The sequence below is a fragment of the Sturnus vulgaris genome, chromosome 17 (genome assembly GCF_052056855.1).
Source record: "Sturnus vulgaris isolate bStuVul1 chromosome 17, bStuVul1.hap1, whole genome shotgun sequence".
NCBI lineage: Eukaryota > Metazoa > Chordata > Aves > Passeriformes > Sturnidae > Sturnus > Sturnus vulgaris.
Window position 1 is genome coordinate 1,545,222 of NC_142259.1, and position 23,535 is coordinate 1,568,756.

The 23,535-nt window shown below is 51.7% G+C and overlaps 1 protein-coding gene across 1 annotated transcript; it reads right to left on the minus strand.

The window, feature by feature from the left end:
* Window positions 1-3,175: 3,175 nt before the first annotated feature.
* On the minus strand, window positions 3,176-22,680 carry GGT7 (gamma-glutamyltransferase 7). Its single transcript, XM_014886280.2, has 15 exons — window positions 22,378-22,680; window positions 19,533-19,759; window positions 18,261-18,412; window positions 16,976-17,090; window positions 16,405-16,472; window positions 15,686-15,759; window positions 15,095-15,288; window positions 12,957-13,044; window positions 11,795-11,922; window positions 9,224-9,312; window positions 8,321-8,473; window positions 7,694-7,811; window positions 7,095-7,232; window positions 6,086-6,185; window positions 3,176-4,636 (listed from the first exon to the last, which is right to left on the minus strand). Exons 1-15 carry the CDS (start codon window positions 22,562-22,564, stop codon window positions 4,473-4,475), a joined length of 1,995 nt encoding a protein of 664 aa, XP_014741766.2. The 5' UTR covers window positions 22,565-22,680; the 3' UTR covers window positions 3,176-4,472.
* Between the last annotated feature and the right edge of the window lie 855 nt (window positions 22,681-23,535).

A 23,535-nucleotide genomic window follows, 5' to 3' on the forward strand; every position in this document is an offset into this window, starting at 1 on the left:
GGTCAGGTTGTATTCTGACTCTGTCAGTGTTTTTGTACTACTGCATTTTAAAATTTTCCTATTAAATTGTAGTTCTGACTCGGGATCTCTCACTGGTTTGCTTTCAAACTAGCATACTTGAACAAAATAATTTCTCCTCTAACACTGGTACAATGCTCACTCGGAGGGAAGGAAGGGAGATCTGTTGCATTACAGTCACTATCACTTTGGAGCTGGTGTTTTGCTAAACTGTGTGGTGAGAAAGAGAGAGGTGGGCAATTTGCAACAGATGTGGTGGGCAAGGCAGGGTTACACAGGAGTTAATCTCTCCTCTACTCTGAGGATATGGAAAGGTGAAACCTGCTGGGTGGGGAATTTGGCTAAGCCAGGAACAGTCCTGGTGGGTGAAGGTCCATGGCTGCCTAGGAGCTATTTTAACATGGGATACTCCCCACAGGCAGCCAAGGTCAGCTCTGCCAGGGCAATCTGCTCCTAAAAATGCTGTGACCACTGGAGAGCCCTTTGAGGGCAGTGTGTGTAAATGCTTTGGTGCTCGTACTCCATCTGCCCGGCACACAAGTATGCCTCCTTTTTAATGGTGCCCTGCCTCTCTGAAACCAACTCTGCAAAGAGCTTTCTTTTCCCTGTCTAGGTGCCAATTTCCATCACTGAGGTATGGAAGAGCTTTCCGAAACTGCTGGAAACACGTGGGTGCTACAGGAGATCTTCCTGCTCCATCTGATTCTTTGCAAAACTTTACCAATTTGATATTCATAAAAGAGATGCAAGTTTCCTCTCAGGGTGTTTACAGAGGTCTGACTCCCCTTTGTCTCTCGGATCAGCCTTTTCGAGTTGGGCAGCAGTGGAAGGAGGCTCTGAGATGATCTGGGCGGAGTCTCCAGCAGGTACTCGGAGGGTGACCCGGCCTGCCAACACTCAGTGCCACTTTCAGACTTGCTGCCCCAGCTGAGGGACCCCTCAGGGTGACACTGGCAGAGCTGCAGGACGTTGGTCATCACCCCTGGAGAGGGGGAACCCGAAGCTGCTGCCCCAGCTCTGGCAGCAGCCGCTGCTCTGTGCCCTCCCCTGCCCCCGGCAGCACTGCTTCCCGGGGGGAAGGACACGCTGCTGGAGCTGCTGGAGCGCAGGAACAACCGCTGTGCCCAGGGCTGTTCTTCAGCAGGTCTCACAGCAGTGCTCAGGGGTCCCTTGTGCTGTGCCAAGCCATACCAGCAGTGACTGACCACCCCAGCAGCCCCTGCCCCGCCCCGGAGTGCTGGGAGCAAGACAGGCTCCAGCCTCTCTCCAGGTCTGGGCACCCACGGGACAGTGATGGCACAGCCCAAACCCCAAAGCATCCTCATCCCTGTGCTGCAGGAAGGCAGTGCTGCCTGCTGTCCTGTCCCCCTCTGGCTGCTCACTGTGCCCAGGTGAGCAGCAGTACCCAAAGCCACCAGGCAGTTTGTCACCTGTGCTCGAGAGGTTCAGCCCTTGGGAAGAACATGGATAAACTGCTGATGCTCAGTTGCAGAGCCTGGCTCCAGCTTATCCTCAGGTGAAACCAGCACACACTGATGGGGAGCACTACAAATCTCGGCAGAAACAAGCTGGCCACATTCCAGATTATAATTTGTCACATTTAATAAAGGCATCTTTTAAAAATGTATTTACATTCTTTGTGTTTATTTTGTTCCTTTTAAAATCGTTACTGTTTTACTCAGCTCCTTTGTATTTTGTGTTCTGAGCTCCTCACTGAGACTTTCATAAGAAAGAACAAATTCTGCTTCAGAGCTGTCAGATGCCTGCAAGGGCCAGGCTGAAATCAGCACAGGTATGCTGCACACACACATCTCTGCAATACACCCCCTTATTTCACAATGTCCATCTCACCTGTACCGAGGGAAATATTAGGTATTTCTTGATACCTCATGTTAAATTTATCAGATCTTAAATTCGTTAGATGTTAAATTCATCAGATCACAGCAGATGGGCTCAAAATACTAGAGACACAGCACCAGTTAGAGAATTACAGATGTCCATGTTGGATACATCTGTGCTATACTGATGCTGCTTTTAAACAGAAGAAAATGGGAAATAATTTGGAATACCTTTACTTCTCTTAGTCAAAACCTAGGGGCATGGGCCTCATCTTCCAATTATTTTCAATTTTCTCTTTTTTTGCAATGCAGGCCATGATTCAGCAGAACACTTTGGAGCATGCTTTATTTTAAGATTCTTATAATTTCTGTGAAATTGCCCTTTGGGACATAGGAGTGCCCTTTTGAATCAAGACCAAAGTCATTTACTCCCAAACATATACACAGTATCCAGCATTGGAAGCTGGTGAATTCAGTTAAAAAGGAGGAATTTAATCTTTCAAAGTGTTTTGTGACATTTCATGCAAAGTCCTGCACTGAGAGTGACTCGACCACATATTTTGCAGCTGTTCATAGAGAATCTCCATACCCAAGGAACAGATCTGGGCTAGGACAGATCAGAAACCGCCAGATCATCTCCAGAGAGGTTCAACACACAAAACTGCCCTCTTCCCTTCCCTTCCCTTCCCTTCCCTTCCCTTCCCTTCCCTTCCCTTCCCTTCCCTTCCCTTCCCTTCCCTTCCCTTCCCTTCCCTTCCCTTCCCTTCCCTTCCCTTCCCTTCCCTTCCCTTCCCTTCCTGTGGAGCCTGGAGAGGTCTGCTCCAGGAATTTACGAGCTCTCTCCCCTTGGGCAGTGACCAACTCCAGTGCTGATGACAGAGAAATAAATAAATAAATAGATTTGGTGTCCCTGTGGTGAAGAAAGTCTCTTCTTGGTGGCACAGGGCACATTGCAGATACAACATTGTGCTTCCCCCATCCCAGCTGAGGGCACGGATGCACTTGGAACAGGAAATGCTGCTGATGGTCCAGCCAGTGGGAGCTGCTGTGCTCCTCTCATGAGTGGCTGCACTTCAGCAGAGCACGAAAACACCTCTGTTCTCACTCAGCCCAACATGCTTCACTGGGATGTTCTGAGATCTGCAGCTCTCATTTGGCAGGAACAATTAGTCCATTTATCTGCCCTGTGGCCCTGACTACCCCAAAATCAGCCCATGGCATTGAGCACCAGAGGGTGGCACAAACAAGGTGTCACAGGTGCCTGGGGAGGAAGGTCGGGGTGAGTGATATGATCATCAAATCAAAGAGCAAGACAACCATAAGCAGACATACATATATAATATGTACAGTGGCCATGGGTGCATTTGCACCATGAAGGAGAACATCACATTTTAGACTGCAGAAAATGATCAAACTCCAGATTTTTTTAGTGCCAAGTGTCTCTAACTTGCTAGCAAAAAGAGCAGGAAATGTCCAAATGTGGGCTGAATGACCTGGTGCAGATGTCAGCTGGGGTATTCTTCCCTTCTCAATTTCAGACAAAAAATTCAAGAGCATTCTTTTATTTTCACTACATGTTGTGGACAGCAAATTACCTTGGTAGTGCTTGGTTTGGTTTGTACTTTTTCTCTCACTCTCTTCAGCTTTTCCAATAGATTCACTAGGACTAAAACACGCAGCTAAGGTACAGCCATTAATTCAGTCAGCAGAAATTCCCAAGCCTCTCTGTAGGAATGACCCAGACTTTTGGGACAGGCTGAGATAAGGTAGTGGAGGGAAAGCTCTGAACTCATCCAAATGCTCTCCATGTGGTCTTCAGTCCATGATCTGTGTTTTTTTACAACTCTGTGGAGTACTGCTAAGATATCTCCAAAAAGTGTCTAATAAAGTTAAACCTTGTCACCATTAATCAGTGATGAGGCTGAACCTCTGTAAGAAAACTACTGGGGGATGCACAAGTTCTTAGAGGAAGAAGTTGGTAGAGCTGTTGAAAACCATTGCTTTGGTTACAAAATCAGATTGCCAGTGAGTCTGTGCAGCAACGGGTTCAAAATAATTACTGCCAAAATTGAAAGTATGTAATGATGTGAGCACAGGAACTTCTCAGGGATGCTGCACATTGATAAAAATCAGCTGGCCCAGATGGAGTATTAGAGGACACCCCAATATTCCAGCTGCAGGCACCAACAAACACTACATCAGGCTGTATTAATTACTGGCTTACACTGGAGTCAACGAAGGAACTTGGGAAAGACAGAGAGATGAGAATAATCATCCATCAGCAGCAGCAGGTTTTTTTTTCCCTTGCTCATGCTCCTGATCCCTAAAAGTAAGATGCTGGCTAGAACTGGGCTTTGGGAAGACTGAACTATTAGCAAGACTGCCAAAAGAAAAGTGCTCTTGCCACTCCACTAACAAGGATGGGGCTGCTTGCAATCCAAATACTTGAGAAATAAAAAGAGAGGTGGATGTTGGTGCTGTCCTCTGGTACTGTCAGGGTTGGGAGTGCAGAACCTCTTCCCAGAAGTGTGCAGGGCTGGAGAAGGGGCCACTTCAGAACATGCACATCACTGGGGTTATGTCAGCCTTGGTCACAGAACACGGCCCTGGGAGCTGCTACAAGGTTGTGGCTCCAGCAGCATCTGCACTCCTGGGGTCCTTCAGGCCAATGATGAAACTGTTGGTTCTCCTGGCCCCGTGAACCAGGGACACCACTGGGACTTTATCCACCTGATGGCCCCTGGCCACAAGAAATTCAATGTCTTCTTCAGGAAACTCACCTGCAGGGATTTGAAAAGAGGAGTTGGTAACTGAAACCAGTGCTGCCTTTGATCCAAAGCTCTGTCTAACACTGCTGGGGTGTGCAGTGGGGGGAACCTGCCTGCAGCCCCTTCAGAAGGTTCCAGCTGGGCAAGCCAAGGGCCAGGAGCCCCTGCTTGTGCCGTGGGCTATGGGAGGATCTACAACACCATTAAAAGCTGTGGAAGATTGTCCTCTTTGGAAGAAGGGGAAGATATGTGGTTGACAAGAATTGTAGCTATTCTTCTTAGAGAACATGAGGATGTGCCCACTCTTAGTTACAAATAAGAGTATTAACAATTATTAGTCAAAATAAGATGCAAGAGAGCTCAAAATAAACAACAGTAAAACAAGTTGCCAAATGATAAACTTTGTGCTAAGCCTCCCAACTTCCCCCACACGTATTTCTTAATCTTCCAGACATGTACCTCAGATTGTTGTTCTGCTTTTATTTGGTTCATTTGATGGTTTGTAACTTCTGTGTGAGTAGAGGAGACAAAGGCCCTGGAGCTGGGAGTGCAGCTGGACAAACAGAGCAGGGACATGGAAACCCCCCTGGTATTTAAGCTTTATATGTTGTGTCCTAACATGCATCTTGTTGATGCCAAATGTCCAAACTCACAAATTAGGACCTCGTGAAGTTTTAGATTTAATTCCATTTTAGTTCCAAGTCTGCAGGGCACACTGCAGGACAGATTCTTTTCAGATTGTTCCTCTGAAATGGGAAAGCCCAGAAACTTCTGCTATTTGGTGTGGAATAAGAACCAAATTTCACTTATGGTTCACTCTGGTGAAGTTTGGGGCAGTGTGAAAAACAACAAATAGACCAAGACATATAATAACAAGGACTAGAGCTAACAATACAGACTGCAGAGTGCCAGCACTGATGCTGTGTTTTCAGCACTGTCAAGCTACAGGCCTTGTCATAAGCCTTGCCTTCTTCCCAGCTTCTGGAATTAAGGGACATGGACTGAAAAGCGAAGGAGTATAATTTCTGACCACGGGAATACAGTGCAGAAAGCTTTGAGCAAATGTCTGGGTGAAGTTGAGGCTGAAATCTTACTGATTTGGATATTGTCCATGACATCTGATCTCTAGAAGGATTTAAGGACAGGACAAGGCCACTACCAGGAGATGAGATGGGACAGAGGGAGGGTTGGGGAGAAGCACCTGAAAGAACCTGGAGAGGTGGTGCTGGAAGGGTCAGGAAGCCTTCCCAAGACAAGAGGGAAAGGACATGGCTCAGCAAAGGCTCCAAGCTTTGAAGAAGTTGAATTCTGATTTTTGTCTTCCCCCAAACCCTCCAACCCCTAGGGACCCTAGAACATGGTGACCTGTGGCACTTCCATTGCAGTGTGCTAGGAAAATCCTGCTCTTGTCCTAAACTTGCTGGATCTGTAGGCTGCATCCCACCCCGTGTCCATACTCACTGTCAACCTGCAAGGTGTTGGACTGAAGCTGGGGGTGAAGTCGACCAAGTGACAAACTTTCACTCAGATTCTTGTTAAATGATAAAACATTTACCAAAACCTGCAAGAGAATAAAGTATCCTCAATAATTTTAAAAGTGATGAGAATAGGAGAAGTCAACTTCCTGAGCATCCCCAGATGTTGGTGGCTCCAACATCTGCACATGCAGCAGGCAAAGGAGATTTTGAACCATTTAGTAAAGTGCATGAACTGCTGCAGAGGTGCACACACACTAAGAAGTCCTTGGAACAGGGCCTGTATGTTGCTGCTTGTAAAGCAGGATATGCTCGGGATAGCATGGGCTTGTGTGTCTGGAACATGATGTAAGCTCTAAAGAAGTGTTTGTTACAGCCAAATGCTCAGCATGTGACCTCTCCAAACAAAGCACTAGGAAGAAGTTCTTGGCTTTGGTTTTGCTCTGAATAATGCTTTCCAAAAGCTAGGGAAACTGGGATCCCTTCTTGGGCTTTTCTTTTCAGCAGTCCATTACTGCCACACATGCAATCAAGCTATTGGCAAGCACTTCACTTCGTTACAAATCATAAATTAAGAGGAACTGCCCAATTTATATTCAGTGTAGAGCTGGAAGAATTCAGTTGGGAATGCCCTACAAGGAGCTTTTCATGTGGAAAAGGGCTAAAAGGCTGCCAGCTTCCTGCAATTCTCTGAATAAAAAAAATTCTTTTTTTCTTAATCATCCTTAAGATGAGTTTTGAACAGGTATTAGAATGACAAAAACCATTCTAGATTTTGCCAAAATGATGCTACTCTACAATAATGAGTGGTGCCAGCAGGAAAAGTGCAAGAAAAGTAAACTGGTAACCATTAGAGATTTGAAAGAACCAAAGTGTGGAACTGGTGACACCAAAGATTGAACCAGTAACCTGTGGCGACCAGTTCTGACACACCCAAGGACAATCAGGAAGGGAAAGGAGGGGACCCAGCTGCTCTGGGGGGACTCAGTACCAACCTGGACGATGCTGCTCAGGGCTCTGTCCCCGTTGTTGGCTCCCAGACACAGGTAGGTGCCACACATGCCCTCAGAGGGCCTCACGATGGTGGGCAGCAGGAAGGACCGCGGCCGCTTCCGAGGCTGAAGGAGGTTTTGCTGCAGTTCAAAAAAGTTGTACCAAAAAATGTCAACAAGCCAGCTCTCCCACAGAAGGAACATGGAGCTCTTCCAAAGAACCACCCCAGCAAAGGCCTACATTTGTTTCTATTCAAGACCTGAAGACATTTTTCCTGCTAGCTGTTACTTTTTAACCTGCAGAGCAACTATTCATGAAGAAGGTGCTTAATACAAGTCCACACTCACTTAAAGTGCATCTGGACTGCAGGGAAAGTAGGTAACAGTGGTGTTTGATAATCCTACATTGCAATAATAACTGATGGACGTGGAGCCCTGTGTTTTCCCACTTTCAGTGGCTCATATAATGAAAAATAGCAGCTTTCTACAGGCTGTTGTCTTTGTTAGTAATAAGGAATTAAATAGCTCCCCTGTTGTGAAGATGAGAATAAAATTGGTGGGAAAAAAAAGGTAAATAAATAATTTGTCATGTCATTCATTACCGGTCTGGGAATGGAGTGGTTCATTGTTCTATTTTGCCAGGAGAAGTCCAACATCTGGCTGTTCAGGAGGATTCCAGAGGGTGTTACTATTCCACTGCCAAAGGGACGATTCAAAGAACTGAAAAGAAGCACAAAGCAATTTCATAAAAATCATCCCAGAGATTTTTGTACATCTTGAGGCTTTCAGGGCTCCACCTTGTCTTGATAGAGATTCTTTGGTGGTTCTCTAGGGCTGGTGAGATTGAGGAGAGACAATTTCCATGCACTTAGGAGCAGGAGCCACGTATGTCACAACAGCTCTGTCCCCCTCCCCGTGTTTGAGCATTCCCTCTGCTGTGATGGATCTGCCTCCATCAGTCCTACATTTGCCACCACCTCTCTCCCAGGGAGCAGATACAGGCCACTCCAGCCACGTTTCATTGTCAGAGGGATCTAAGATTGCACAGGGCAGAGCAGCACCAGCCCACACATCCCAACCCCATCTCTTCGCATTCCTCTGCTGCAGGACTGACTGGCACAAAGCAGCCCAGCTGCTCCAGGTCTGGTCCCACCCTGCCCTGCTGAACCTCTTCCTCCTCCCTGCTCATACCCTGAGCTCGTTGTGGAGGGGGGAGGCCAGTCCTTTACCTCACCACGGCGACAATGAAGTCATCGGGGCCCATGACCAGGACCTGGCTGGCAGCAGTGCCGCTCTGCGGGGCCGAGTGAGGCACGTGCAGGTCGGACGGGAAGGACCGGGAGTCATTGATCAGCTGGCGCAGGGAGCTGGCTTCTGATTTACTTCAGCAAGCAGGGAGGGAGAGAGGAAAGCAAGCTGTGAGCCTGGGGAGCTGGACATGTCCTGGTGTCTCTACACAGCTGCATGAGGACAGGGGGCTGTTTTGGTTCACCCCAAGGAAGGAAGGGGTGACAAAGTGGCTCAGTCTGCACAGAGGCACTCAGTCCACCATGAACCTTCAAAGGCTCTGTCTACTGCTGTTTGCCCTCACCAGGAGTAAACCCACCCCCAATGGCCAAGGTGACAACCTCAGCTGAATGTCAGTCTTCAGCAGAAGGACAAGTCAGGCCCAGCCCAGTCACCAACTGTGGCTAACCCTGGCTCCGAGGTGGAAGGCTGGGCTGAAACCCCAGGCCTGGCCTCTCTTGTACATCTGGGTGCGCTGCAAAGCCCAGAGCCCCACAGTGGGGCAGGGAGAGGCAGAAGTGGCAGGTGTGGCCATGTCCACAGGGATGGCTGTTTGTCTGACCCACTCAAAGGGAATGTTTAGAGGTGTGGCACAGTAGGAGGAACACTCAAGCTCAAACTGGCTCCAGGAAACCTCTGAATGAGGACATCTTGTGACCCATCCCCACAGCCGTGTGGTATCAGCTGTGATCCTTGTGAAAGAATGAGCCCTGGGAGGACACTTAAGGTCTGACCTTTCCTTCATAAAACAGAAGAAGAAAAAGCTCAGGGCACAGCAAACCCAGGAATGATATCCAACCCACACATCCTGCAACTGTCACCGTGCCTGTCTTCCTCAGACATACCTCACCATGCCTTCTGCTGTGTGAGTGACAGACACATCACCAGATGGGTCTCCCAGGTTGCTTGCCAGACTCAGGGCTATTTTTAGTGTCTAAAGAAAGAAAGGAAAGAAAGGAGAAAAGGAGAGGAAGAGAGAAGGAAGAGGAGGAGAGGAGAGGAGAGGAGAGGAGAGGAGAGGAGAGGAGAGGAGAGGAGAGGAGAGGAGAGGAGAGGAGAGGAGAGGAGAGGAGAGGAGAGGAGAGGAGAGGAGAGGAGAGGAGAGGAGAGGAGAGGAGAGGAGAGGAGAGGAGAGGAGAGGAGAGGAGAGGAGAGGAGAGGAGAGGAGAGGAGAGGAGAGGAGAGGAGAGGAGAGGAGAGGAGAGGAGAGGAGAGGAGAGGAACATTAATGTGGCCCTGGAAAGACAACTTCTGAAATTCCAAACTAGAAGAGGTATCTGGTATCCTGGTGTCTTGGCTAAAGCTTATGAAGAAAAATTACCAGAAGCCTGGGTTCTGGGAATATTTCAATGCAAAGGGCTGCCACATGTGGGTATGGGAATCAAAGAGCTTCAGTCTGGCATGGCAAACTGTGCTGGGGGAGCCAAGCGAATCCAGCAGCATTTGTACAACAGAATCACAGAATGGTTGGAGCTGGGAAGGACCTTAAAGCTCATTACATTCCACCCCTCTGCCATGAGCAGGGACACCTTCCCATGTTTCTCCAACCTGGTCTTGAATGCTTCCAGGGATGTAGCCACAGCTTCTCTGAGCAACCTCTGCCAGCAGCTCACCATTCTCACAGGGAAGAATTTCTCCCCTATATCCCACTTAACCTGTCTCTCTAGCAGTGGGAAGTCACAAGTGCAACATCTCTGGCAGGAGCTGATTGCTCCAGCTCAGTGGTTCAGCTTCATTGCTGGCTGGCAGACAGGGTCTTCACGATGCCATTTACTTTCTCTTTCCATTCCTGGGTGGTCACCACAACAGCAGAGACCAGACTGAATCCCAGTGGGATAGGGGGTGCTAGGCTTGCTGCTGCCTCTGGATCCCAGCTCTGCTGGCCCAGCAGAAATGAGCTGTTCTGCTCCCCAGCTGCTGCCCAGCTCCTGGCTGTAAACCATCCAAACGGCTTGAACAGAAAGCATCAGTCCCAGCACACATTGGGGAATGATGGTGCAAAAGGAGGAAAGGATCTGGTTTCTCAAACAGGCAGAATCCTCCCTGAAAATTGAAAATGAGAAGACACAATTTCAAAGGACACAGTTTATCCAGCCCTGGGACTACAGCATAGCCAGGGCAGAGCCACGAGCAGAGAGAGCAGCTCCTCAGCCAAGCCAGGCTGTGGCAAGCAGAAACACACTCAATGTTCAGCTCGCAGATCATGCCATGGTCATTCAGATCCAGAACAGGCCCCTCTCCTGCAGGCAGCTAACAAGATGTGACAGCTGGTTTGGAATGTGCCACACAGCAGCAGCTTCTCCTTGGCTATGAACTGTGTGGAGAGTAGAATGTGATAAACCTCTGGAAAAGGCAGCATTTCCATGGAGCAGTGTCCTGACCACCACATCGTGTTGGGAGGGACAAGGGCTTGGAGGCCAGGGAAGAGCTCCATGGAAACACACAGAGTTAACCAAAGGTTAAGGACATCTTGGTCCTGATTGTCCCAGGGCTGGATACCTGAAGCTGGCTTAGCACTGAACCTCAGCCACATGTTCAGCTGTGGGACCCAGGCAATCAGGGTTACACATCTCCTGAAGGGACTGCCTTGGAGCTGGATGTTGCTGCTCCAGGATAACCAACAGAGCAAATATTCACCCAAAGCTTCCTGAAGAGAGCTCAAAAATTACTCAGGTGACTCAACCTCCTGTGCCTCTGCACAGTGTGTAACACCTCCAGTTGCTGCATTTTTGCTGATACACTCCAAATCACCCATTGTCCTGTCTGCTACAAGGATGTAGTTAAATCCTCAATTAAAATTCCCAGCTCATGAAAGGCCAGCTGTGAATCTGTAAATTACCAACACATAAACCCCACCTGTGGATTTGTGGAGCATCTAAGAGCACAATTCTGCTTACAGAGCACTTGCTCAACCTTCTGGTAAGCTGCAATGTTTTGACAGGACAGTCCTAAATACTGGAAAAATTCTGGATCTCAGCGATCAGGAGGCGGGCAAAAATAAAAAACTTTTAAAAAAAAGTGAAGTATCAGGTCAGTTTTCCTTGTTATCAGTCTGAGAGCTTTTCTTGCAGCACGCCTGGCAGTGCCCTTGGGTGCTCTGCAATGGCCAGGGCCATTAAGCAGCTAAGAGGTGGGGGAACTGACCACTCTCAGCTGCTGTGGGGTCATTCTGCAGAGATGATCATACAGAAGAAATTGACAAAACCACAGATTGTTCTGAAAAAGTTCTTCCTAAGAAGGAAAGATCCTCCTGCTCAGCCTCTGAGACAGCAGCACTGCTCAGTTTTACATCTTAGCAGTCTATTTGCTCATTCTCCTCTGGGAATAACCTACAAACACTTTTGTACAACCACAAAATAAATAAGTCATTCTCTAGCAGCACAAGCAATTCAGCCAAATGCTGAACCTCCTCTTACCTCTGCAATCCAGTGTAAGATATTCCCTCTGGATCCTTGCCTTGTGATGTTAAAGCCCTCGAGGATGTTCAGTGCTGTGATCAGTGCAGGACCTGCATGTGGAGGTGGGGGGGTGAAAACAAGGTGCCCTGTGTGGAGGGAAGAGAAGAGGAATGCAGCTGCTTTTGCCAGATACCATCCAGTGAAAACACTCGTCCATGAGTCAGTGACCTTGAGGACAGGGAAACCCTTCCAGATTTGAGGAGAAATTATAGAAAGCAATATGATTTGAGATGGGTTTCCCAGAACATCCCTGCTGTATCTTTCTTTTTCTTCATGAAGGATGAAGGATGTTCAAACAGGGATGTATTTTTACCTCTGAAATTCAGGTCTTATTGGTTGGCTGTTGGTTTCTCGACTTCAGTATGGAAGAATGGAGATAGAATCATAGAAAACCAGTCTGATTTAGGTTGGAAGGGACCTTAGAAGTCATCCAGTCCCAACCCCTGCCACGGGCAGGGACACCTTCCACTATTCCAGGTCGCTCCAAGCCTCGTCCAACCTGGCCTTGGGCATTTCCAGGGATCCAGGGGCAGCCACAGCTCCTCTGGGCACCTGTGCCAGAGCCTCACCTCCCTCACAGGGAGAAATTGCTTCCTAACATCTAATCTAAATCTCTTTTATTTCAGTCTGAAATAATTCCCCTTGTCCTGTCACTGTCTGCCCATGCTAAAAGTCACTTTCCCCCATTTTTATAAACCCCTTTTACATATTGGAAGGCCACCTAAAAAATGGGTTTGCACATTGCAACTATATGGAGGGTAAATACAGGGACTGCTAGAAAAGAATGACATTTTAGAAACTTCTTGCATCAAGTTAGCTTTTTTCCCTTTGGGAACTGTCTTCAGCTGTAGGTCTAGCTTCTATTAAGACATTGCATCAAGGTATGACATGTTGCATCTTTAGGTTTTCAAGGGAAAAAACATTTCAAAGTGCTGAAAATCTCCTGAACCACCCATGATGCGTCAGTGTCAGCAGGGAACAGCAGAAAACTCCCTGGAAGGTCTTCCTGCAGACATTTCAGCACAGCTTTGACTTCAGCTGTTGTTCAATGCTGTTGCCACCCCTTGTGAGGTGAAGAGAACTTTCCCCTGGAGCTGCATGGCAATGGGTGAGGGTGTACCTCGATAGATTGTGTGCATGGGCTCCTCCACAATGACACTGTAATTGCTGAAATCTTCCTCCACCAACACTCCTCCATAGTTGTGGACCTGCAGGAGAGTAAAGCAGTGCACACTGAGCAGGCTGGGCCAAGGCTCTCTGTGCTCCTCGTGTGCTGGCCCAGAGGGACACACCCCTCAAACACACTCCACTGAGGTTCCTGGGCCAAGGGCCAGGTTCCTTAGGATACCCTGGAAATCTGCTTTCACAGCCCTGGTGACCTGGCTCACTGTTCAGCATGGCAAGGAGGCTCTACACTCACCTCCAAAAGCTCACCCACCCCAGGGTGCTCCCAGGACATTCTGTCTGCCCAGGGAGATGGGGATTGGCCCTGCCCTGCAGCCTTCCCTGCCCTGGCTGGCAAACAGGAGTGTGTTAAGGGGTATTGAATACTGCCAGGACTATGGATCCAGGAGACAAGGAGCCTGGGCGTAGCAGGTGGCCATCACTAGAAATCTCAGCTAAAAAAATTACTGTTCCCAGCCCATTTCAAATTATTTCAGCTGATAGTGGGTCTGCTGTAGCCTTAGCCTTCCTGTAAAATTCCTGTCAGAGGTACAATACCAGGGTTGGTAATTTTCATGAACACAGGAAACATGGGCCATTCCCTCCACTGCCAGTCGTCTGTGGTTGAGTCATAATGGAGATAAGGGAGGACCATCAGAGGGTGCTGGGCACTGCCCAGGCTCCCCAGGGAGTGGGCACAGCCCCAAGGCTGCCAGAGCTCCACGAGCATTTGGACAATGCTCTCAGGGAGAGGGTGGGATTGTTGGGGCGTCTGCATGCTCTGATCTCTAACTCAGCCAGCTTCCTTGGCAGGAAAACTCCTTCTCTGGCAAAACTGAATGAATCACTGGAGCAGGACAGCTAGTGCAGGGCATGCTGTGGGGCCAGAATATCAAACAACCCCAAAGCTGCTAAAGATGTCTCTCCTACTTGGGTTCCTTGTTTCCTTCCCTGAGAAAAGGTTGGTTGAACCCCAGGGCTGTGCTGAGCCACAACCTGGCTCCCCAGACCCAGCCAGTGGGGAATGGGGCACAAGGAGCAGAGAAAGGGGAGAAGCCCCAGTCAGTCATACACTGAAGACATCTCAAATTCCGCAGAGAGCACTATTCTGCACCTGTGCCTGGAAGCAAAGAGTGGGTGTTTTGGAGTTGTTCTTGATTTCGCAGATGGATGCCCTCCCTGTGCTGGAACAATAAACACTTTGTGAAGGTAGCACTTTGCTCTGCAACCAAAGCTGGAATTGTGCACTGGATCCCAGAGCTTGTCAGGGTCTGTGATGTGGCAACCCTGGGCCTTGCTCCACCACAGGGAATCTGTTCTTCCCTGTGGCAGTCCCCAGGTCAGGGGAACACGGTGACAAAGCAGAGTTTAGCTGTGGAGATGCTCACAAGCTTGAGACTCTTCCTGCTCCTCATCCTTCACCTCTGCTATAGCTCAGGTGCATTGTAGATTTCCAAACACAGAGCCCACAGATGCCTGAGGTTTGAGTGGAATGAACACATTCCAGATTCTTGATAAGCTATTGAAGGAGCACAACTTGAACCATGGTGGCCCCAACTACCCCAATTGCAGCCACACAGATAGAAAAATTGTTATGGTTTGTTGGGGGCTTTTTTCATCCGAATTACTTTGTCTGTTCAGATATTTTTTCCAGAGCACCTTTAACAGGAGTTAAACTAGGCCAACTCCAAGTAGGACTAAGCCTTTTTAATCCTCTGCTCACAAGACTCACAGTTGTTTTTTCAAACCATCTTCTTGGAGTCTGTATCTTACAGCCCCATTAGCCACAACAACTTGTTTCTAAACACCCTCTCATTCTGGGGGAAAAGGCTTTGTCACCCAAATAAACAGAGCCCAGAGCCCAAACTGATTTTTGTTTTCCTTCCAGACTGTCCTGGTTATAGAGGGAATGGAAGTTTCCCTTCTGTAGACTGTGGGAATGGCTTGTGTGTCACTTACACCAAGGCAGGGACAGGAAAGGAAAAGGAGGCATCTGTCCTCATCATTGTGCTGGCACTTGGCTTATCTCCAGTTTGTCACCTTAAGCAGGTGGCAGCCCCAGGCCAGCAGGTGACAGGGGCAGTCCTGGCTCACCTCGGAGATCATCTCCTGGGTCAGGTTTCCGCTGTAGAAGGCTGACACCCCTTCTGTCCCCAGCAGCTGCAGCACGGCCGCGAGGTCCAGGCGCCGGATGAACATTCCAGGCAGCAGGGGCTGCCCACCCGGCAGGAAGATCTCGTGGAATCGGTCAGAGAAGTTCAGGTCCTTCAGTTCACTCAGGGCTTTGGCTGCAGGTGAGAAGGGGAAGGATATCCCGAAAAAGCAGAGCTAAGGAAGGTGCAAAGGACCTGGAATCACTGTGCACCTGATGGGGATGTTGAAGGTCTGCTGCTGCCTCTGGCCCTATTGCAAAACTAGAGAGGAGCTGGATCACGGGTCCTTTGGAACTGGAAAAAAACCCCAAAGAAACCCCAGCACCCTTCCCTGCCTGGCCTTGGGCACTGTGCAGCATGGCTACTCTGCCCTGGTTCTGCCCAGCCATGGCAAAGGCTCCTGTTTGGCTGGCACCATGCTGTCCCCTAGCAGACTGTGCTCAGCTCCCAACACCATCCATCTCCAGGTCCACAAGGCCCTGATTTGCCATGATTAACCCCCTGCATCCCCAGCTGCCTAGCAGGTACTCACCCAGGTCATGTGTGACGTTAAAGCCATTCTGGGCGACACCGGCTGTGAGGCTCAGCAGCTCGGACCACGGGAGTCTGCCAAAGGAGAGTGGACAAGGAGAAACTGGCCTTGGAAGGTGCAGTGGGGCAGGGTGGTGGGGAGCAAGCACAGGGCACAGCCCTGCAGTCAGGGGCTCCTGGAAGACCAGGCTGTGGGGCCAGCCTGGCCAAAAAGAGCACTGAGTTTTCAGTGCTTGTGTTTCTCCTTAACAGGATCATCTCAGTGCTCCAGGATGTGCCCTTGAGAGGAATGGCAGTGCATGGATAGGGGAAGGGGTGTCTCAGCAGCAAAATCTCAAGCCGGACTCTGGTCCTGAGCAAGTCATTCGGATCCCTCTGTATCCCAACAGAGTACCAAGTGTAGGTACACACCTCTTAGGATCCAGCTAAAGAGAGAATGAAAATGCACAGACATGCAATGTGCTGCACCTCTAACAGAACATTTATTGTACATTTTCTTAGCCAAAATGTCACTTTGTAGAAAACATGATGAAGCTGAATTTTTAATTTTGTACATGAAATATCAAAAAATAAACATGTGTTTCAACACAAGCCTCCAAGTACCTCTTAGCTAATGGTTTTGACTGGTGGCTGAGAACATGGTCTGATGGCAAGGGCTCGTGTGCTTCCAGCTTCCCCCAGGGCCCCCAGGACACAGCCTGTGCCAGCCTCATGTCTTACCTGCCATGTAACTGGTGTGCCTGGTGCATTCCTTGGATCATGCCTGGTACCCCCACGAGCAGACCTGGCTGTAAAATAGGAAGGACAAAAAGGAAGAGAGTAATCTCCTTTCCATGAGGACATGGGACACTGTCCCCAGTTGCAAGTCAAGGAAGTGCAAGTCATGTTTACTTTGGAATTATCTGCATAGTTAGGAGAGGGGAAGAGGTCTGTAGCAACACACTTTACTATGGAATAAAAGGTTTTGGAAGGAGAGAGGCAAATTCAATCTTGTTCTCAACCCAGTTTAGTTAGGAGAGAGAACCCAGCAGAATGACCCGGGATTATGCCCCTTCCTGGGGCACTCTGCCACCACAGAGACATGGTTCTTTACTCCCCAAAGCTCTGCAGGCATTTTGGGGGTGATAAAGAAGTGTTTTCCCTAGATTCCCCATGTCTGTAGGGCCCAGAATCTCCCATGAAGTGAGAGACCTCTCGTTGCTTTTCTGGGCATCTGCCACTCACACTGAAAGATGGAGGGAGGAGAGCTGGAGACAAGAAGAGGCAATGGCTGGGGGATATTGGTTCTCACCTTGGTGTCCTGCTGCAGCTCCCCTTCCAGTGGGATGCCCAGGGGAGCCACCTCACGGAAGTCGATCACCCAGCTCCTGTTCTTGCGGATGTCGTGGACCAACATCACCCCGCCCCTGCGGAGTGAGAGGGTCAGGGCACTGGCGGCTCCCGCAACAGCCGATGCAGTATAGCTTGGGTGGCACTGGGGCCAGGGCCGGTCCAGTGTGACAAGGGGCGCTGTGGCAGGGCCCCGGGGTGGCCGGAGGAGCAGGGAATGCTGCTGTCCTTCCCTAGGGTACATACCAGGACAGCCAAGGCAGAGTTGGTGCGGGACACAGGCAGCCCTGTGCTGAGCCTGGTGAGGCTGAAGCAGTCCCTGCCTGCCTGGCCAGGGAGCCTCTGGCTCTGTTCCACTGGGACCAGCTGGGATTTTCTTTCTAATCTGAGCAGTTTTGCTACAAAAGAGGGTGTTTGCTTACAGCAGCAATGGGTGGTGCAGCTGGAGCAGTGATCAGGTGGCTTCGGTTTATGCAACGCTCCTGAGCCCTCCTGCAGAGTCAGGAGCACCAAGCTCACATGGATGCCACCCTGGGTATGAGGGCTGGGAGAAGGCCACCCCTCCTTGGCAGCTGCCTGGAGCTGGGCTCGGACCTCAGCCTCAGGAGCTTGTGGAAGGCAGGACTGGGGCTCTGAAAGCACTGGGACTGAGCCTGGGGTGTTTGTGGCTCCTGGCACAGCAGGGCTCACCAGCCCTCTCGAGACTGGGGCTTGCATGCTCCCTGCAACCACTACAGCAGAAACAAATTTCCCTGCCTGGGGGTCTCTGTCCTGTGCTGACAGCTCGGTACACAGGAAGGGCGACTGTGGCAGATGTGGACACTTCCACTGCTTGATGTCAGAGCCCTGGCACCACACCCTAAGCCTGGCACTGCCACAGAGGCATTTCTCAGTTGCAGAGGGACTTTTTACAAGGGCAGATAGTGACAGAACAAGGGGGAACGGCTTTACACTGACAGAAGGCAGGTTTACAACAGGCATTTGTAAAGAAATATTCCTCTGTCTGAGTGGGAGGTGATGGGGTCACCATGCACTGGTGCAGGCAGCCCCATCCCTGGAAGTGTCCAAGGCCAGGTTGGACAGGACTTGGAGCAACCTGGGATAGTGGAAGGTCTCCCTGCCCATGGCAGAGGGCGGAACTGGGTGGGCTTTAAGGTCTTTCCAACCGAATCCAGTCTGGGATTCTGTGAAACGCTCACTTGAGGACACCAGAAGACAAGAGCAGGGGATGAATGTGCCACACTTACCCTCCCAGCCCCGAGGTGTGAGGGTTGACGATGCCGGCGCAGAGGGCCGAGGCGATGGCCGCGTCCACCGAGGAGCCGTGCCTGGCCAGCACGTGGGTGCCCAGCGCGGTGCAGCGCGCGGCGTCCGTCACCACAGCGCCGCGCTGGAACAGCTGCGACAGGACAGGGTTGTGCTGGCCAGTGCCAGATCTGCTGCTACTGCCCACATCTGCACCCACCATGGTGGCACCTGAAGCCTGGGGGGGGGGGGGGGGGGATGTTGCGACGAGGCTGCCGCTGATCCAACAAATGCCAGTGGGAACCGTATGGCGCTTGGGCAGCTCCCTGCTTCAGGGCAGCTGCAGGTAGCCATGGCCACCAGTTCAGACAGCTTTCCACACGCCGTGTGCCAAGCTGGGGGGCCACGTCTCCCTCTGCCCCTCACAAGCCCAGAGGCTGCTTGCTCTGCTGCAGCCAGGCAGTCACTGGGAATGGGGATACAGCCGTAAAGAATGCAGCACACCCCCAGGACCACAGCTTGCTCTCATCCTTGTGCCAGTGCTGTGCTAATGCAGTCACAGGATATTTTAAAGAGCTGATTTCATCCCTGTGGCACAAATTGCAGCATCTCAACAAGAGCCAGGCTGTCCTGAGGACATGCAAAGACAGAAGGGCCACGGCAGTATGTGGAGATGGTGGTTCCTGGCTGACTGTGACCCTGGCAGAGGTTCTGCGGGAGGATCCAACTCCGTGACCATTATGCCTTGGCTCTGCAATCTAGCACTGGGCTGTGGGACAGATTAGCAGGAGGTTCACCTCTGTTTTCAGCTATTTCCCTGCTTGGTCCTGAATGAATCTTCCAGAGGTGAATCTGGGCATGTCTGCCCATAATCCATAAAACTCTGTCCAAGTGGACAAGATGACTAGTGTTTAACTAAGGATTACTTTCTGAAAGCACTCCCATCTGGCTCAAACCACAGCTGGAGTCACAGCAGAGGGGTTGTCTGTTCCCTCCCAGCAGCACCCCCAAGCCTGCCTGACACAGCCCCCTACACCCTGGCCATGAGACAAGCTCTGAGAGTCTGGCTTGGCTCTCCAAGCAAAACCTCCAGGAAAAGGCTTTCAAGCCAATTTGGGGTGGAACCAGGGGGAGACTGAGCACCCAGGGCCTCACTGACACCAGCCATGGCTCCCTAGTACTCTCCTTGCTGAACTGCTGACTAGGAGGAATATCAGGGAGCTCTCCCATCTTTGGAACCAAAGCCCAACCATAAAGCTACTGTTTTGTCTTACCTGAGGGTCCCCAAAATAGATCTGCATGATGAGGGCCACAGTGACACCCGTGGCGAAGGTCAGGCAGGCGGTGATGATGACGGTCAGCCCGTCCTGCCGGCAGCTGCAGTCTCCTGAGAAGGGATCCTTGCTGGTCTCCTGCAGAGGGGACACGTCCTGGCTTCCCATCTCTGAGGAGGACGAGGGCAGGCGCTGGAGCCGTGCAGACTTCAGGAAGGACTCTGGGTCTTTGTGGGCAGCAGGGAGAAAACAAGTGTGAGATATTGAGCAACTTGGGGCTCTTATTGCAGTGTTTACCCAGCACGAACATTACACTGAGCCCCTTCACTGAGCATGGCTATCACCTTCCCTATTGATCCCAGCTCTCAGGAGCCTTTCTGGCTCAGATACTGCTTTGAATCATTTTACGGATCCTTTTCTTAAGCTCTTAATTATTCCAAACTGACTTCCCTAGAGATTATGAGAGACAAAAAACCCTTGAATTTTACTCCGTTTCAGTCCATTCATCGGTTTTCAGTGATAGGCCCCCTCCTATGCTCCATTTGGAGGGGTTTTTAACACAGCAAACAGGTCTCTGAAACGCAGCGGGACTGAAGAAAAGAAAACTAAGAATTTTTAAAAGATGCAGCAGCTTTACTTGGAGCTACGATTGAGCTAAAGCACCTGAGCAAAACAGAGGTAGAGCAAAACAGAGGTAAAGCAAAACATTTGGCCTGGGCACATTTGGCCTCTAGGGAAGCAAGGGCAGAGAGGAGCAAACCTGCAAACCAGAGGCCTCGGAACATCCACTCGCTCTGCTGCAGGAAGGACTCTGCTTTAATTCCTTGCTTCCTCTGGCAGATGGGGCCCACTGTGAAATGAATCCACACACTGGACACCCGGCTCCAAGATGGCAAAGCAGTGGGACAGGGGTTTGCTGGGCCTCAGTAGGATGAAAAAGTCTCTTTTTTGCTCTGAAAGATGCCTTGAATGTCTGTGAGTGTCAGCTGCTGCCCTTGTGCTGGGAGGACACCGGCTAAGGACGCCCTGCCCGTCCCGGTTGCTGCCAGGCACACGAAGCTGCTGGGGCAGCTGTGAGGTCGTGCCCATCCCTCATGGGCTCTGAAGGGGACCAAGTAGCTCAGGGAATCATCCAGGGCTCCAGGAAGAATTTTTTCAGGGGCTGCAGTGCTCTGTGCATCCATAGTGGAAAAAGAGGGGCACCAAGTGGCAAAGACAAGATGAGAAGCTTTTCCCTCCAGAGATGTTTCCTGGGTTTGGAAAAGGAGAGGGTAGTGAGCAGAAAAGCCCACATTCCCCATCAACTGCCTGTCTTCTCTGGCAGGTGGTATCGCCCTGGGCAATGCCAGCCCAGTCCTTGTCATGGCATTAACAGGACCTGGTTGCAGCTCTCCTGAGGCCAGGGAGGGAAGGAGTTTCAATTTCAGTGATGCTGTAACCAGGAGTAAATTCCCACAGCCAGGGAATCCCCTCATGATGAGTTTAATCTCATTTGTGCTGTGATGGTTTATGAGTGGGATTGGGAAAGGCTCAGTTTTTCCAGCCTGAGCCTCTGAGCACACACTGAGCCTCTCATGGGCTTGTCTGGTCTAAGCGAGGTGGACTGAATGGCAGGACTGGCTGGTGGCCTCAGTGGGGGCCACAACTGGCCTGACAGGGGCTGCCATTGGGGTGGGATGTCCCATACAGCCCCTGGCACACCCGAGGGAAGCCCCAGCCCGACCTGCAGGGAAGCAGCGAGGACTGACCTGGCCTCCTCTGCCCAGCCCCTCCAGGACACCATCTCTCCACTCTGGTGACAGGCCAGACATGCACGAGGGGACATGAATACCTAGGAAGCAACTGTGGAAGAGGGCAGACCACAGCCCTCCCACCATGAAGTACCTTCATTCTCTGCTACAGACATCCTGTTTTTAGTCTTTGTGACCACTGGTGTTGCATAGACAGCAGAGCTGTGGTGTGGGGATGGGAGCAGCTGGAAGGGAGCAGTGGGAGCCAGAAGCAGCTTGCACAGCCAATGCATAGCTGCCCACACCACCACCAATGTGCATGCTTTAAAAGAGAAGCCACCAAATCCCACTTGGCTTCCGTGGGGCTGTGAAGGAGACGTGGCTTTATGGGGGAGCCAATACTTTGGAGAACCAGGGCCATCTCAGGTCTGGAGCTGCTGCATTGGCACTGCCAAAATTACACCAGATTCCAGGTGTGTGATGAGAGGCCTCGTGCTTCCAGGAGGGCTAATTACCACACCCCTGAAGGCAGCAGCTTTGCCTCGACGGTCAGGGTGGGCACGGTGGGACAGTGCAGAGGGCAAGGGGTGCCTGGGGCTGTGCAAACATGGGCCTGGGGGCTGACAGGCACCCAGACTGGGAACCAGCCCCGGGGGGAAGGGCAGCACCACTTGAAGAAACATGACATGGGGGAGAAACAACTCCTCTCTCAACTATGGAGGAGAAAGCAATCAGTTAAAAATAGGCAGAAGATTTTCTTACAGATCAAACGATCACCTGACTTTATTCCAGCTGAGCACCAGAGGGATGGAGCATCCCACACCGAGGGATGCGCAAGGAGCACCCCCAGGGTGGGGGGATGCTCAAGGAGCATGCAAGGAGGCCATGCACAAGTGGTCCAGGCTGGAAGGCCAAACCAGCTGTGGGAGAGCACATTCCAGGCTGCCCTGGGAGGCTCAGTGTGAACCCCTGGATCTCTGACTGCTTTCCGTCCCTCAGGGTGAACGCGAGGCCGAGGCCGGGGACGGCGGGAGCCCGGGGAGCCCCGCTCCGGGCGCGGGGCCGAGGGCCGGGGGTGCCGGGGGCCGCGGGCGGGCTCTGCCGCCGCCCCTCACCCGTGTCCTGCTCGCCCAGGAACGCGTCCTCCTCCTTGCGGGCGCGGAGGCCGCTCTCGGCCGCGCCGCTCGGCTCCTCCTCAGGCAGCCGCGGGAAGCTGGTGATGCTCATATAGTCCACGGGCGAGCCGGCGGCCAGGGCCCGCTGCCGGCCCGGCACCGCCTCCGCCGCCGCCGGCACCGCCATCGCCGGGTCACCCCGAACCGGGTCACGCCGAGCCGCGCCACCCAAGCCGAGCCGGGCCGGGCCCACCGCTCCCGGTCAAACGGAGCCGCACCGCGCCGCGCCGGGCCGGGCCGGGCGGGGCCGCCGGAAGGGGCGGGACTGGGCAGGGCCGGCTCCTCCCGGGACTGGGGCCGCTCGGGCCCGGTCCGGCTGCTTAGTTTTGTGCCGAGTGCTGCGGGGGCAGCCTGCACCGCGATCGGGGCGAAGGGGAGAGGCAGGGCCCGGCCGCAGCCGCGGTTATTCCGTGGCCTGAGACCCCCTTCCTTCTCCCCACACAGAGGGGGATCAGCCCCAGCCCCACCGCACCAGGCGTGTTCGATTTCTGGGCCAAGCCTCCAGGGAGCTGGATCCGAGATTCTTCAGTCCCGCCTCCAGAAGCCTGGAAGAATTTTCCCGGGGATGTGCGTGGGCATTATGTCGCTGCCACAGCCCGTACACGGGCGTCACATGTCACCGCTTGTCACGGGGCAAGGGGGCACCAGCACCCAGCGGGACATCAGTAAGAGATGCCGTGACACTGGCCTAGAGCAGCCGCGGGTCTGCTCTCCCACAGCCTTCCTTCCATCGCGGGCTGCTCGTGCGTGTGGCCCTCTGCGATGAGAGCTGGAGACCGTGGTTCCCTCCACAGCGCAGTGGGCTTGGGTTGGCGCTTGCAGGTGCAGCTGGCCAGGCTCACCTGGCACTGGTGGCTCCCTGCTCCTGGTTGCAGCAGCATCAGCATAGGTGTCAGGAGGGGCTGAGGCTGCTGGGCAGCACAGGGAGCCAGAACAAAGCCGGGGGAAACCCAAACGGGGGCACAGGACCAGCCATGCCTGGGACAGGCCTGAGCTGGGGTTACCAACAGCTCCCATTTGGCAAAGAGTTGTGATGGATTTACATGCGTTGAGGGGCCTGGATTACATGAATGTTTCTGAGATCAAACTGGCTGAAAC

Excerpts from the sequence above, each read along its gene's own strand:
- GGT7 (XM_014886280.2), bottom strand. The coding sequence starts at position 22,564 with ATGGCGGTGCCGGCGGCGGCGGAGGCGGTGCCGGGCCGGCAGCGGGCC. Across the intron at positions 7,812-8,320 it reads TTCATTGTCGCCGTGGTGAG|TTCTTTGAATCGTCCCTTTG; the intron begins GTAAAGGACTGG and ends GCTTCTTTTCAG. Across the intron at positions 4,637-6,085 it reads CAACACCTTGCAGGTTGACA|GTGAGTTTCCTGAAGAAGAC; the intron begins GTGAGTATGGAC and ends AAATCCCTGCAG.